We start from the raw sequence: 16,333 nt of genomic DNA on the forward strand, positions 1-16,333 counted from the left end.
AAAATGAAATTGTATATAAAAATCCCAGGGTAATTCCATAGATCCTTAGCAACAAATTTTCCCTGACCAATTTGATATATTCACCCTGGCCAATTTGAGAAGGACTTGCCCGTTGGCTCAGACAGTAAAGCGTCTGCCGACAGTGTGGGAGACCTGGGTTCAATCCCTGGGCCAGGAAGATCTCCTGGAGAAGGAAATGGCAACCCACTCCAGTACTCTTGCCTGGAAAATTCTATGGAGAGAGGAGCCTGGTAGGTTACAGTCCATGAGGTCAGACACAACTGAGTGACTTCACTTTCACTTTCTTTCAACTTGAGAAAGACAGTGAAGAAATGTTATAGTATCAATGAAGAACTGGTGGCATCTCATTTTATTTTCTGGCATATGATGGTAAATTTCAACTTCACTGAAATGGGAGCACTCATGTTGGTCAGTTTAACTTTATAGTAACCAAATTTTCAGTTAGTTGTGAAGTATGGGATGATATATCTGTCAAAAAAATCTGTTTTTCAAACCAAGTTTCTATAACTTTTTGATTATGGCACATGCAACATTCTAGTTGAACTATTACTAACAACGCTTAAAACAGATTTTATTTATTAAGAGGAAAAAGAATAATGAGATAAAAAATACAGTGCCATGATCAAATTCAATTGTTGGCTCTAGAAATATAAGTAGTAACAATACTGATAAAATGTTAACTCCACAGTAAACTTCAAATTAGTTTGAACCAAATTCTTTAAAAAAACAAAAACTACATATAAGACTTTTAGAGTGAAAATGATTTTAAAATGTAGCTTTTCCAAACATGCAAAAGCCAATATTTATCATAGACCCCTAATGGATTTCCATTCACATTGCTGTGAATGAAATCTCCAAAATTAGATACTCAGAAGCATGGTATACTGAACTGTCCATAGTACTCAGTATTTTTGTAAAAAGACAATTATTACTGTAATTTCTTAGTCATTTATACCTGTTAATGAAGACAATTAGTGATAATGAATATCACCTGGCAAAAGAGCAAAGCTGAAATGCTTCCGGAAAATATTATATTAATAGTGTAGAAGGTAATGGTGGGTTTTTTTTAGAGTAAATTAGTTTATAAATTTAAAACTGCTAATATATTCTTGGATCTATTAGAATCAATGTTTACTTTGTAATTACAGTCTAGAATATGATTTGAGATGCAATTCATAGTGATGTTACAAGTACTATAAAACTTAGTTAATATCAGGTATACAGCATTACAGTTTCATAAATGATTTATTGCATTGCTTAAGTTTAATCTCACATACATTTAAATTATACATATTTATAGAACTGAAAAAGTACACTAATGATCAATATAAGTGAGTGAAGTCGCTCAGTCATGTCCAACTCTTTGCGACCCCATGGACTGTAGCCCACCAGGCTCCTCTATCCATGGGATTCTCCAGGCAAGAATACTGGAGTGGGTTGCCATTTCCTTCTCCAGGGGATCTTCCCGACCCAGGGATCAAACCCGAGTCTCCTGCATTGCAGGCAGATGCTTTAATCTCTGAGCCACCAATGATCAATATAAATGAAGCTACAAAAATATAAAAGGATTAGTAATGGAGCAACAAATATGACCAGAAAACAAACATGAGTTTGTTTTTTAACACAAGCTATTAATAACAGTGCTGCTCACCATTTTATAGGTCACAAAGTTTGGGCATCCAAAGAAATTCCACTGAATTTCACAACTATAGGATATGGTATTGGATAACACCACATATTAGTCCTGATAATTTATATTTTTAAAAGTCACTACTTAATCACCTCTCAGTGATAGCTTTTGAACTCATTACATATTAAATTACTAATCCTAGAATTTAAACGTCTTAGTATCAATATATCTGTATGAAGTCAGTTATAAGGAAGATATTTACAATACTGGAAGCAGGGAAGAAGAGGAATTATTCCTAGGTTGCAACAATATCCATGCAATAAAACCTAATCTTTTAACATCCTCCCCAAATGGCAACCCACTCCAGTACTCTTGCCTAGGAAATCCCATGGACGGAGGAGCCATGGGGTTGCAAAGAGTCAGACACGACTGAGCAAATTCACTTTACTTTCTATAGGGGTTTGGCTTGGGTTACCTTTGTTTAACTTCCCAGATAAAAGACTGACTGTATACTAAGAATATCCCATCTTCCAAATCACAAACAGGCCATGTAGTTATATTGAGCATTTGTTTTTTCCCTTCCGACAGATCTGCTAGGCCCACACATACTTTTTTTCCTTACTGCTCCTCACAAGAGAGCATCTTCATTACACAGGAAGCTACTAAAAAGATAGGGATGTAGTCAGTTATTTCTTGATAAAGCACCTTTACAGTGCCTTAACAAAATTAGCTTGATAAATGTTATACATTCAGATGATGAATTGTAGAAAAGAGCAGCGAATTAAAAATGAAATAAAGAAACACACTTGTGGAATCACTACAAAGAGATACCAGCAGTACAGAACTAAGAAGTAGCTAGCTGCTCAATGATTAGTCTGTTATACACTATCCACAAGATAACTGAATCATACAGCATGCCACCACTGGTGATTTGAAAAACTCTCTTGTCCAAAATACTTACACTAATGACAATCAGTGAAATGTTTGTAGAATTGTGTCTATGGTACCCTTTTTACCTCTCCTTGCTGCAAAGTTTTCTCCCATCACACCACATACTTCTTTATATTAGGTGTCCCTTGTCAACAGAAAAGTTCTCGGCAGTACCCAGTACTCCGCACTTTTTCTTCCCACTGCCATCCTCTCTAACCACAAACACTTCAAAGTCTTTTCAAACAGCTTCTTTAAAAGTCCCACTAAATACATTAAGTGCTACTAAACAGCAGCTTGATATTACTTCACCTGGAAATGTTACCCATTTTAAAAGCATTCTGAAACAAAGACAAGCAAAATTTAAGTGGAATCCAGGCATCAAAGCATGCTCCATACAATGCAACAAATCATACCACAAAGGTGACACAAGACTCTAGATTATTAAAGATTAAGCCCAAGAATAAGGGTGAAATTCGATTCTTTCCATCCCTCCCCTGACTCCTGAATGCTGAAATTCAAAGGCCTCCCGACATTAATTGCAAATCAAATTTCCTGAAAATGCTCTTCATGAAAAGCTGACAGGGAGTAAATCCAGAATGAGTCCTTTCATCATTTTCTTCTTCTACACAAGAACTGATGACCGATCATCAGCAAATTAAAGGATTTATACTAAAGCTACCATCTACTCAAGTTACTTTCAAGGAGCATATGTAGCTTAGGTGTTCCCTAAATAAAGGTATTAATCTTTTCTCCAGCCCAAAGGCCTGAGGTAGACCACTGTCTCCCACAAATAAAAGTGGCTCACTACAACACTTAACTCTCAATGAGAAAGGAAAAAGACAACGGGTGGTAAGAATCACTGCTTAATACTTCATAAAATAATACATGTATAGCAGCTCTTATTTCAAATAACCTTTACCTCTAAATTGCAGCATTCGATGTCTAAAAAGAACATGCGTACTCAGAATTTTACTAGGCGGTTGGGGCAGACTTAACTTTACAAAACTGGCACAGGAATCTTCAATTTACTTTTTATTCTAAATTTTTCAGAAAGACAAGAACCAATGTTACCTTTGAGATGATTCTGACACACTTTCAAGATCAGCAACAGCCACTATTAAGTGGCCACTGCCTGGATCACCACTTGCCTAGATCTACAGAACTAATTTACATAAAAACCAGCTATACACACTATAAAACCAAACTATAAAATCATTTTTATTTCCTATTTTTTTCTTTTACGTCTTAATCTGTACACAATTTTCAAAGAGCCACCCATCTAACAAACACATACCACTGCATCTTCACAATTTCTGCTTTAGGCATTCTCAAGTGGAATACATTATGAACATTTTACACATATAGAGAAAAACTGCTAAATGAAAAAGGATGAGAAACACAGATAATCTAGAGCAAATTTGCTCTCATCCTTTTTTTTACTTTTACTGGACAAGTATAATCCATAGAAACCTCAGTTAATAAAAGAGTCATAGAGAGCAAGTTTAATTTCCAACCAATAAATTCCAAATATGGATATGTCTTTTCTATCACAAGTGATTTTCATTCATTCAACTACAACTAGATCAATAAAACTCAGCAGTTTAAAGAGTACAGACTCAAAATAGATCCTAGTTCTACTACTTCCTAACTAATGTAACCTTGGGCAAAGTAGTTATAAAGTTTTGCTAAGCCTCATTTTCCTCATTTATAAAATGGGGGTAAAAACATATCTGGCTCACGGGGTTGTGAGGATTAAATGAAATCATCTATGAAAAGCATATGACTCTACCCAGAAAGCTGTCTCAGTAAATGTTTGCCATTTGTTTTGATGAAAGCTCCAAAGTAATAGTGGAAACCATAGCTACTTTAGGAAATTTTTCACTTTTAGATTTGGTTTGGGTAACACTGAAAAAGGTTTAACAATATTAGTGAATATAAACAAACAAAAACTGCTATAACTCAAATTTATTAATTTATATGTGAGAGAAAAAGCATACTTATTTACTTTTCACCCTACCTCCAAAAGCCAAATCTCTCCAAGAATCTTACTGATGTTATAAAAAGGAAACTAACAAAGAATACCAAGGCTACTTTAAATGGCACGACTGGATAGGCTACAAAGCTATCGTACGTTAAAACTCTTTTGAGATATGTCAAGCAATAACCCTAAATACACACACCATACAAGTATTTACTCAAGCTATGTTCCATTATGACATTCCTCTGTCCTCAGTTTGACAAGAATATTAAATTGCCTCTGGACATAATCTCTGCTCGCTTTAAAATAACCATTGCTCAGTAAGCTGGGGTAGAAAGAAGTAGCAGACAGTAATTCTAGTATAACACAATCTGTTCCCCACCCCCCACCCCCAGTTTTTTTTTTCCCCCTCTCAGAGAAATTTTAAAGGAAGAGAATTCAGACTATCCACTCCAGACATACTAAAAAATGTACATAATCCACAGACAGCGGTATTTATGAGGTTGTATGTTTCTTTACAAGTTTCTCCAAACTGTGTCCATGGTGGATTTCCACATATGTTTTCATCATATAATTTAATACTATTACATAAGATCATAAAAGTTACTCACGATGGACACAGGTAGACTTTGCTTATACTTAAATGTGTTTTTAAAAAGTTGTGTAAATAAAACCCTATCTCAAAAACAGTAACAGCAGTTAAGGAGGCTGTCACTTATTAGAAAAACACAAGAGACAAAAAAATCCTCTGCAATCTTTTCACAGGGTAAGTTACCCTTTGGGTTTATGTTTGGAAGTTTGCACGATCCTAAAGTTTTCCTAAGTAAGCATGGCCATTGGAAGCCAAGCTGAATAAATTTAGAAAGAAAAGTTAGAACGCTTTTTTTACATGTAGGAAATAAAAGCAGTCTTCGGGCAATGAATTTCCCATTTTTTTTATTATATTCATCACTAGAGAGATGACTGCTTAAGTGAAGAGACTTTATTATGGCCATAAAAGTGATCGATTTCCAGATTTTAAAAAAAAACACATTAAATATATTCCACATTTTGTTGTTTGGTCGCGAAGTCCTGTCCAATTCTTTTACGACCCCAAATTGTTTTGTATTACCTGTATTTCCCGAAGAAGAATGAGGAACAATAAACCTTTCTCTCCAATAAAAAGCGTGAACAAAGCTGTTCCATAAATTTGGAGAAACTTTGGAACTTAGAATTTTCGGTAAAGTCCTGTCTTTATGTCCACCTAGGATACTAATACCTAATCCCATCCAACAATCACAGAACACTGGGTGGCTGGAGTTAAATACAAGTAACGTTTTTTTTTTTAAAAAGAAAGAAAACAAAAAACTGAAAGCCCATAAGCAAGAGAAACCCCAAGCAAGGACATGTGATTTTTAGGACCGAAAAGTCCCAAACTAGACAAAACCTCTGGGCTTCCAGGAAGAACTGAAACCCCAAAAGGGAGATCAGGAGACCCAGGTGGGCAGTAGCGGAGGTGAGGGTGAAACCCTAGCAGCGTCTCGGCTCCCACGACGCTACCTGAACTACGGACCCCACGAAAGGAGACGGAGGGCAGAGCCGCCGCCCCAGGCGCGGGGCTCCGAGGGCGGCTCCCGCCCTTCAGCTCCGCACACACGCGGCAGAGGCGGTGCCCGGCGGCCCCAGTGATGCAGCGGGCGCGGCGGCCACAGACGCTCGGCGCGAGAGCAAGGGGGAATGGCCCCAAGTTGAGGCCGGGAAGAGGGTGAGGGGTGTGGAGGGCAGGGGCATCCCAAAGCGGTGAAAGGGGCCTCGCTCTCACCCTTGTCGCACGCCAGCAAGAAAAGCTTCTCATTCAGGGTGTTCTCCTCCTTCACCTCCCGCACATCCTTCAGCGCCACCACCTCGTTCGGCGACGAAGAGGAGGATGGGGAAGAAGGCAGGGAGGAGGAGGAGGCGCCCCAGAGGTCCGTGCTCGGGTACAGGGCCGCCATCATCGCGGCCCATGAAGGGGGCAGGCCAGGGGACGGGGGCGCGGCTGCCGCCAGCCCCGACCCCGACCCCAGCCCCGCCCCCCGGCTGGAAAAGGGATGAGTCGTTCCCACGGCCGCCTCGGCCCAAGGCCCGTTGGCCCCGAAGGGCGTCGCCTCCCCTCGCAGCCAGCACTCGCCTTCCACTGACAGCCCCAGGCTGGTGGCGGCGCATGCGCGGCCCCGGGGCCAGCGCCCCCTCCCCAGCCGCCGGCGCCCAGGCCGAGCGGGTCCGCGCCCGTCCGGCGACGACAGGGTGGTGCGCGCCAGGGCGGCAGCCGAGCGCGGGGCCGTGCCAGGAGCCGCGAGGGCCGCGCGGGGGGCGGCCCGGCCAGAGAGGACGACGAAAATCGGTGGGAGAGGAGCTCCAGGAGGAGACTCTACACGCGCCGGGCTCCAGGGCCCTGGGAACGGGCGGCCGAGCAGCGCCCGGAGGAGATGTTAACGGCTATCCTCACGTCATCTTCCGCTCAGCGCTAGCGACGACGACCGAGTGGGCTCGGCGGTGGGTGGTGCCTGCGACGGAGGCGGGGCCTGCGAACACCCCGCCCTCTACCCCTTGCGCAGCCCCCTGGAAGGCATCCTTGTAGCCTAGGCAAGGGAGAACGGTCGGGTGCACCCTCTCGACAGCCGGGTTGCAAGTCTGAGGTAATTTCCCTCGCGGTCTCTGGGTGCATACATGTGGCGGGGTGGAGCCTCTGACGACTTAACGCTGAGTCGAAACCCCTAGTGCAATTGTCGAAATTATTGCATGTTCCTTTGTCCTCTGGCTAAAGCAGAAAGGACAGGACCCTTGCCACGCCACTACACCTGTTTGTGTGCAGTTATACTGGGCTAGCCACCCTCGTTTCTAAAACTGTACTTTTTAAAAAAACAAGTTTGTGATATAAAATTTGCATGACATTTCTGGTGTGATACGTTTATTTGCCTGTAGCCATTGGATAAGCACATCATTAGGATCTATCTACGTCAGTCCTTCCAGTGGTTTCTTGTTCATCTTCACATTTATTATTATAACTCACATTTTAGAACATGAGTGTTATTTAAGCAAAAGCTAACTGAATGCAGTAAGTGCTACTTCCTTGAATATTTTTTTTTAATTAAGCTTGATTTAAAGCATGTTTTTGCACCTTTAAGAACTGGGGGAGAGGGGCTGAAAGTTGTGTCCCGAATCCGTTTTCATTGCTTTCCACAGTCAACTATGCAGAAACCTAAATTGTGCCCTTAGTGCTTGGGCTTTTAAGCCAATATATAAATTTACTTGAGTATCATATATTTGAGAGAAATACTTCCTCTTCTTTTCAGGTTGACGTGCTCCATCCCTGTCCTGCCAACACTAATCCCAAATTTCCTAAATATATCTTCCTCGTTATGCAAAGTCGTCTTTCCATCATCTCTGAGATCTTTAGTAGACTAGACTGCCCACCTTTCCAAACATTTTCATCTGTTTACTTCAAAATAGTTATCTATTGAATCATGTTAACTTTTCCTCTCTTATCCCTAAGTTCAGTTCAGTTCAGTCACTCAGTCGTGTCCGACTCTTTGCGACCCCATGAATCACAGCACGCCAGGCCTCCCTGTCCATCACCAGCTCCTGGAGTTCACTCAAACTCATGTCCATCGAGTCGGTGATGCCATCCAGCCATCTCATTCTCTGTCGTCCCCGTCTCCTCCCACCCCCAATCCTTCCTAGCATCAGACTCTTTTCCAGTGAGTCAACTCGTCGCATGAGGTGGCCAAAGTATTGGAGTTTCAGCTTTAGCATCAGTCCTTCCAATGAACACCCTGGATTGATCTCCTTTAGAATGGACTGGTTGGATCTCCTTGCAGTCCAAGCGACTCTCAAGAGTCTTCTCCAGCAAGTAGATCATAAATCTGCCCTTCTCTAATGTTTAATACAGTTCTAAGTTGGCCATGAAATTAAAAGACGCTACTCCTTGGAAGGAAAGTTATGACCAACCTTGATAATATATTGAAAAGCAGAGACATTACTTTGCCAACAAAGGTCCGTCTAGTCAAGGCTATGGTTTTTCCCGTGGTCATGTATGGATGTGAGAGTTGGACTGTGAAGAAAGCTGATCGCCGAAGAATTGATGCTTTTGAACTGTGGTGTTGGAGAAGACTCTTGAGAGTCCCTTGTACAGCCAGGAGATCCAACCAGTCCATTCTAAGGGAGATCAATCCTGGGTGTTCATTGGAAGGACTGATGCTAAAGCTGAAGCTCCAATACTTTGGCCACCTCATGCGACGAGTTGACTCACTGGAAAAGACTCTGATGCTGGGAAGGGTTGGGGGCGGGAGGAGAAGGGGACGACCGAGAGTGAGATGGCTTGATGGCATCACCGACTCTGTGGACATGAGTTTGAGTGAACTCCGGGATTTGGTGATGGACAGGGAGGCCTGGCGTGCTGTGATTAATGGGGTCGCGGAGAGTCGGACACGACTGAGCGACTGAACTGAACTGAAGTTTGTGTATCTGGTGGACTGTCAAAATTTGCTCATAATAAATCTGGCCATTGAACACAGTGGTACATATTTGTTTACATGTGTGTGTGCTTACACACCCTTTGTAGTTCAGTAAAAAGTTTTTTCTCAGCAGCAGAACAACTCTAACCCTGACCCATCCAAAAGTTCCGGAGTGTTTAAGGGTAAAAATTCAGATGTCTCGGAACTATAATCAGTAGATTTTTCAAGCTTCTGGGTTTAGGTGATTCCTTATCCATCGGATTCCCTCAGGGTCTAGACTGATTTCTTAGATTCAGGCGAATTCCAGTATACTTTAGGAGCTAGTCTTAGGAAACATTCTAAAGAATTAGAGGGTTTTTCCTCCTTCAAAGTAAGCTAGTGTTACACCTGTATTTTCAGACGTCTTTTTGAATCATCCCAGATGCAAAAGATTCCCTTGTTTCTTGTGTTCATTGTTATCCAGCATAAATTGGGGTATTTTAGGATCCTCTATATGATATATCGGAGAAGGCAATGGCAAGCCACTCCAGTACTATTGCCTAGAAAATCCCATGGATGGAGAAGCCTGGTGGGCTGCAGTCCGTGGGGTCCCTAAGGGTCGGACACAACTGAGCGACTTCACTTTCACTTTTCACTTTCACACATTGGAGAAGGAAATGGCAACCCACTCCAGTGTTCTTGCCTGGAGAATCCCAGGGATGGGGGAGCCTGGTGGGCTTCTGTCTATGGGGTCACACAGAGTCGGACACGACTGAAGTGACTTAGCATATGATATATTTTTCATCTTTGATATAAAATCAGTGATAGAATTAGAATAAACAATGGCATGCAAGATTCAGAAGCAACACATTACTTAAAGCAACTCAGGGAACCTCAGGTACCAAAGAGAACAGCCATTACAACTCCAGCTGGAGAGAAAGTTCAGGTTCAGATCTAGTTCTATAAGTAACAGGCCCTATCTTCATCTCCAAACTCTCTTCTTCTCCCTCACTATTCTTAGGCCACATTTGCACATTTATTTTCCTAAAATGCCTGCAAGACTCTTCCTGCCTCAGAGCCTTTGCACTTGTTCCTTCTATAGAAGTTATCACCTGACTTCTCCTCATTCATATCTCAGCCTGAATATCACAATGCTAGAGGGACCTTTCCTGACCTATCAAACTAAAATCATCCTTACCCCAGTTCCTAAGTCTGTATCACATTACCCTGTTTTATTTCTCTTATTGCACTTATCACCATCTGCAACTCTTATTGTTTACCATCTTTCTCCACTAGGAAATAAGATTCATGTGGCCAGGAAACTTTGTCTGTATTTTTCTCAGTTGAATCTCCAGTGTCTAGCATTATACCTGGATCATAATAGATGAATTTATTTTAATGAGTTAATTAACTCAAGTTATTTCATCACAAGCTAAATTTGTAGTAATCATGCAGTTGATCTTACCAAAAATTCTTCCTAGTAAAAAATCATAGAACCACCTTTGCTTCTCCCAAAATAATAACTTTTGTTTGTTTTACTCAAGCATAGGGATTTTTTTTTTAATTTAAAGGGATCCCCCCCCCAAGATCAAGTGGGATATATCCCAGGAATGCAAGGATTCTGCAGTATATGCAAATAAATCAATGTGATGCACCGTATCAACAAACTGCAAGATAAAAACCACATGATCATCTCAATAGATGCAGAAAAAGCTTTTGGCAAAATTCAACACCCATTTATGACAAAATCTTTTCTGGAAAATAAGTCTATGAGATTAATTTTCAAAGTTATGTATTTTTCTCTAAATGAAATAAATACACATTGTACATACACAGAATTTTATTAAATTTTTTTGAGAAAAAGAACACTCTAAAGTGCCAAATTTCATGTAAATTAGAGAACTTAGCAAATATGGTGAAAAAAAAATCAAAAGGGGAAGCATGAGTTAAATAATCTCACAAAAGAGCAAGAACACATCTTCATATAAGACAATAATCATCAAACTATAAAATTAGGAAAGGGAATCTTTTTTATTTCTTTTATAGAAGAATATATTTCAAAGTCCCACCTGTTGATGATTTCATTCAAAAAAATTTCTTTTCTAAACATGTGAGTAGTCTCACTCTTACCAACATGAACATTTTAATCCATGGTAGATGGGGGATTTAGACTACTCATTCACAGTAAAATAGAATGACAGCATTTTTTGTAGCACAGCAGTACTGCTCACTGGCACAAACAGTGGAAGATGAAGGAACTGGACTTCTGGATTCAGTTGTTAGGAGCAGAATCGGTCTATTGCCAAAAATTCAGACAAAAATACATCTGAAGCATCGCTACTCCCAAGTGACATATTAATCAAACATTGTCAATTTGAAGGAAACTGGGAAAATGTGAAAATATGCTGAATACTAGCTTTGTGTTACTTTCTTCTAAAGATATTTAACAGGCACATTCAAATTATTTAGAGCTAGAGTATCAAAAATTAGCATGTGTAACATGAAGCTAACAATACAGCATCAACATGTCTTAAGAGCTGTAGCCACAGTGTTTGGCTATAAATATTTGAAAGAAGTCAGTTGAAAAGTAACTATATGCATATCCAAAATGAATATTTCTAAAAGAAATCTTCATGTACCAGATAACTACAAACTGAAAAGTGTTACACAGCTAGTGGGGGCACAGTAATTATTTCATGGTTGGCTAATTGAGCAATACAGTCCTCCTTCAGAATCCAGAGGATTGGTTCCAGGAACCAATCACCACCCCACCACCCACCACAAGGATACCAAAATCCACAGATGCTCAGATCCTTAATATGAAATGGTATAACCTACACATATTCTCCCATGTACTTTAAATCATCTCTAGATAACTTATACCTAATATACAATGTAAATACTGTGTAAATAGTTGTAAATACAAAGTAAATGCTATGGAAATTATTGCTGGCACTTGGCAAATTTAAGTTTTGCTTTTCCTAACTTCCTGGAATTCTTTTTTTTTTTTTCAAATATCTTTGATCTGCAGTTGTGGGAATCTACGGATGTGGGACCATCTGATGTGCATGCATCAGATATGGAGGGCTGTCTGTATACATACTATTTAAGAAAACCTGGGTAATTCAGGTGCAAAATATATATACGTACACACACATATTTCTCTAATAACATCTTACCTATATATATATATCTGCATGTCATGCAGTATATATAAAGTATCATGTAGTTAAAATTAAGTGTTAAGTAAAAAGCTCCTGCTATTAATACTTATGTAAGAGAATGAACTTTGAAGTTTATTCATGAGTTAGTCCTTATATAAAAAAAGTTTAGTGTTAACAACACTTGTCACTTAAAAATTTTAGACAATATAGAAATTTACAGAAAAGGTAAAGTTTTGGACCACTTTACATAGTTGGAGGAAAAAAATAAAAGGACTAAACTGGATTTTGACTCTGCATACATTTATGATCAAAATCAACACACACACAAAATCAAAACATATTTTACATCAGGACCAGCAGAAAAATTTCTGTATTGATCATTTTCAAACCATGAAAAAGAATGAATTAGTCTTGTTTTAAGGAGACTTCAAGGAAATGAAAATAATCATAAAGTATCATCTTGAAAATACACATATTCTATTATTGGTATCAATTGGTAAATTTAATTATGTTATCCAAAAAGACCAACAAATCCTATCTAGTATGAACAGGCTATTAAAATCATTAATGATTTCTACAACTATTTGGAGCATACAAATAATCTCTGGTTTTATACCTACTACATTTCGGAATTCTGTAAACTGTGAGACATTCAATGTGTTTAATGTGGCAGAAAATCATATTAAATGCTTCATTATTTTATTTTGTTCAGTCCTTTTCCCATTAAGCATGCAAACACTGTCATAACCATCTTTGGTTTCACTTCCACAAGGTCATCAGGTAAGGCATATATCCGGGCACCGATCTTTCGAGCAACAGAAATGGCGTATCTTGAAAAGACAAGAAAAATATCTTGGTATTTGTTTTCACTTAATATATGTTAACAAAAGAATAAAATATTTTGACACAATTAACTTTACAAGAAAGTTAAGTTTCTGAGTCTTTAGATCATATTCCCCACATAAGTTGTATTTAAAAACATCAATTTTTAGGACATAATACTTCACATACAGGATTAAGAATGAAAGAGCCACTGTGTTCTAATATAAACCGTAAGGCTTACTTAGCATTGTTCAGCTTGTCCTCATCAGAAAGGTCTTCTCTCTTAATCATTTCCTGACGAACTGCATTTGGTGCAATGGCATCTATTAAATCTAAGACAGGTAAGCTAGTGCTAATAGATTTGTCCTAGAAAATAAAGATGAACATTCATAAACACCTTTGGTACATTTTAGACTGGAGGGTCATAACCATATAAGTAAAAGCAATTCAAAAATTTCCATTATACTTAACATCCAGCTATTCTGCAACTAACACACATCACAAACCATTTAAAATATGCTTTTTCTTTTATCCTTGCAGAGCTTACAGCATAGAGAATGGTCACCATACCTGAATAAAGTTTGGGGATATGACAGTTCCTGAAGTATGCTAACTACAGTATCCATTCTATAAAAAGCAAACAACTTTCAAAAGGGAATAGATGAAATTTAAATGAACAGTTTTGCAAATTCTAGTAGTATTCTTTATCTTAGACCATGGGTTCCTAAGACTTCACTGAATATTTTTCAGAAAGAAAAAATAATGATGAAAAGGAACTAATATTTACAAAGGCATTATTCGTGTTGCTTTACATGTTTTTGTTTAATCCTAACTGTCTGGTAATAAAGAAATTAGAATCTCTCTTTTAAAGATGAAGAACATGAAGGTCAGAGAGCTCAAAAGACCTATTCCACAGCCAGTCCATACAGAACCAGTATTTGAACATACAGCTGTCCAACTCTGATGCCCAAGATTCTTCACTTTTGATGTTACTGCCAAAGCAACTAAAAGTGGACAACAAAATTCTAATGGATAGAACTTTTCTATTGAAGTCAGAAATCATGGTCTGAATTGATTTTACTATTTACCAGTACTTGAACAAATTATTTGTTCTGTCTCTCAGCATGAATAGTGGCACCTGTCGCTTGCACCAGAGTCCACTCATTCCTCACTACTTTCTCCATCCTGACAGAACCCACATTTTTACTCTGAATGCATACCTCCCACACATGGATGTGTGCTTCAAGGAAACCTAACCCCACCACAGCTCCAAGGGTGACCCTGAATTAGTGTAGACCATTTATTCTGTGGGTGAGGTGGTAAACTTACTCTTTTTATGTATAGCTGCTGCTGCTGCCACTGAGTCGCTTCAGTCGTGTCCGACTCTGTGCGACCCCATAGACGGCAGCCCACCAGGCTCCCCTGTCCCTGGGATTCTCCAGGCAAGAACACTGGAGTGGGTTGCCATTTCCTTCTCCAATGTGTGAAAGTGAAAAGTGAAAGTGAAGTCGCTCAGTCGTGTCCGACCCTTAGCAACCCCATGGACTGCAGCCTACCAGGCTCCTCCGTCCATGGGATTTTCCAGGCAAGAGTACTGGAGTGGGATGCCATTGAGCATACTGTAAATAACAGATACACTAATATCTATGGCATCAAAATTTTGGTGGGGGCGGAAATTTAGGAAGGAAATGTCTAAAAGACTCATTAGGCAGACAAGAATGAAAAAGGTTGGAAAAAATGTCTAAAAGAGTTAATGAGAGGAATCCCATCTGATTGCTATAGTGATTTATCTGGGCCTAATTTTTATATTCAAGAAGAGCTATGGAAAGCTAGCAACACCCATTCCTGAATGTAAATGAGAGGATGAAACGTTTGTCACAACCAGCAACTATCCCAAGATAAGAGAAAAACCAGCTTTAGAAGGAAGCTGGCCCTTTGGATGGCAAAGCAGAGATGATAAAGACCTGAAAGACATTCTTCAATTACTGGCTCAGCAAATCCTGATGTCTGCCGTACTTCTGGATCTCTGCTATTTTCCTGTACCTTTCCTTTTGGTTTAACTCATCTTAAGTTGAGTATCTCTTACTTGAAGCCAAAGCACTCTTTTCCTAAGTCGGACACGACTGAGCAACTGAACTGAACTGAACTGAACAATGGAAATGTCACAGGATTCTTGGGAATATTAAATGAAAACATCTAGTACAGTTCCTGGCCAAATGTGGTTCTTAATAACTGTTTGATAAAACAATTTGAAGCTATGTGAAGAATACAGAGTTCTTGTTGAGGGCTGGGATCTATGAACTGCTGCTGCTGCTAAGTCACTTCAGTCGTGTCCGACTCTGTGCGACCCCATACACGGCAGCCCACCAGGCTCCCCCGTCCCTGGAATTCTCCAGGCAAGAACACTGGAGTGGGCTGTCATTTCCTTCTCCCTATGAACTGCTACATTTATTCAAAAAATTTTATATTCTTCATTTTCTAGAATGTTCATTTTATGAAATGGGTTTTTTGGAGTGAAGAAGATAGAAGAGTCTGGTGGACTACCGTCCATGGGGTCACAAAGAGTTGGACATGACTGAGTGACTAACACACACTTTAGGGTCCTTTATGATGCTGGTAATCCAGATTCTGTTTTAGGGGCTTCTTTTCTATTTCCGAAAAAGTTTCACACATGTTTTCTTAATGTTCAGTCTGCAGACCACCTACATGAAAGTTGCCTAAGATGCTTATTAAAAGTACAAATTAATCCCTGCAGTTAGAGTAACGAGAGGTTATTTGTGGATGGGGCTAGGAATCTACATTTTTAATAAGCTTTCTAGGAGAAACTAATTATACATTATACTTTCTAAAGCTTAACATGCATGTCATTCTATAATAAACTAAAATTTTCTATGTGCCTACTTTCATATAATATTTCTATGGTGGTTCAAAAACAGACATGTGGCTTAATTTTGTTATATTTTGATTACTTATTTACATACTTATGAGAGTTTTTTAAGTTTGGGGAAAATTGTTCTTTTTTCAGCTTTATTGAGTTAAAATTGACAAAATTCTAAGATACTTAAAATGTACATCTTGATTATTTGGTATACATACACACTGTGAAAAGATTCCTCCCATCTAGTTAATAAATACATCTGTCAATCTCACTTATGTATATATATAGTGTGTGTGAAAACATTTAAGTTCTACTCTCAGCCAATCTCAATTATATTAAAATAGTGTGAACTATAGTTGCCATGTTATACATTAGATCTTCGGACCTTATTCGTCTTTTTGTTGTTGTTATTCAGTTGCTCAGTTGTGTCCAACTTTTTGAGACCCCCATGGACTG

General features: G+C 39.2%; 2 protein-coding genes across 5 annotated transcripts in view; both read right to left on the reverse strand.

The window, feature by feature from the left end:
- The window catches only part of TRPC1 (transient receptor potential cation channel subfamily C member 1), a 59,805-nt gene extending 52,815 nt beyond the window's left edge, over nucleotides 1–6,990 (reverse strand). For 2 of the 4 annotated variants that reach the window (XM_055412354.2, XM_055412345.2), the window contains exon 1: nucleotides 6,361–6,990. In XM_055412354.2, coding sequence (XP_055268329.1) covers nucleotides 6,361–6,535 — 175 coding nt within the window. In that variant the 5' untranslated portion in view covers nucleotides 6,536–6,990. The remainder of the gene's footprint in view (nucleotides 1–6,360) is intronic. The other 2 variants (XM_088840049.1, XM_088840044.1) reach the window with 1 other exon arrangement.
- Nucleotides 6,991–10,842: 3,852 nt separating this feature from the next.
- PLS1 (plastin 1) overlaps nucleotides 10,843–16,333 on the reverse strand; it is a 137,309-nt gene continuing 131,818 nt past the window's right edge. Inside the window, exons 15-16 of the mRNA XM_055412367.2 lie at nucleotides 13,241–13,365; nucleotides 10,843–13,007 (exon numbers count right to left, since the gene is read on the reverse strand). Coding sequence (XP_055268342.1) covers nucleotides 12,872–13,007; nucleotides 13,241–13,365 — 261 coding nt within the window. The 3' untranslated portion in view covers nucleotides 10,843–12,871. The remainder of the gene's footprint in view (nucleotides 13,008–13,240; nucleotides 13,366–16,333) is intronic.

This window comes from Moschus berezovskii, chromosome 1, assembly GCF_049115385.1.
Source record: "Moschus berezovskii isolate FMDL1 chromosome 1, NW_MosBer_1.0, whole genome shotgun sequence".
Taxonomy (NCBI): Eukaryota; Metazoa; Chordata; class Mammalia; order Artiodactyla; family Moschidae; genus Moschus; species Moschus berezovskii.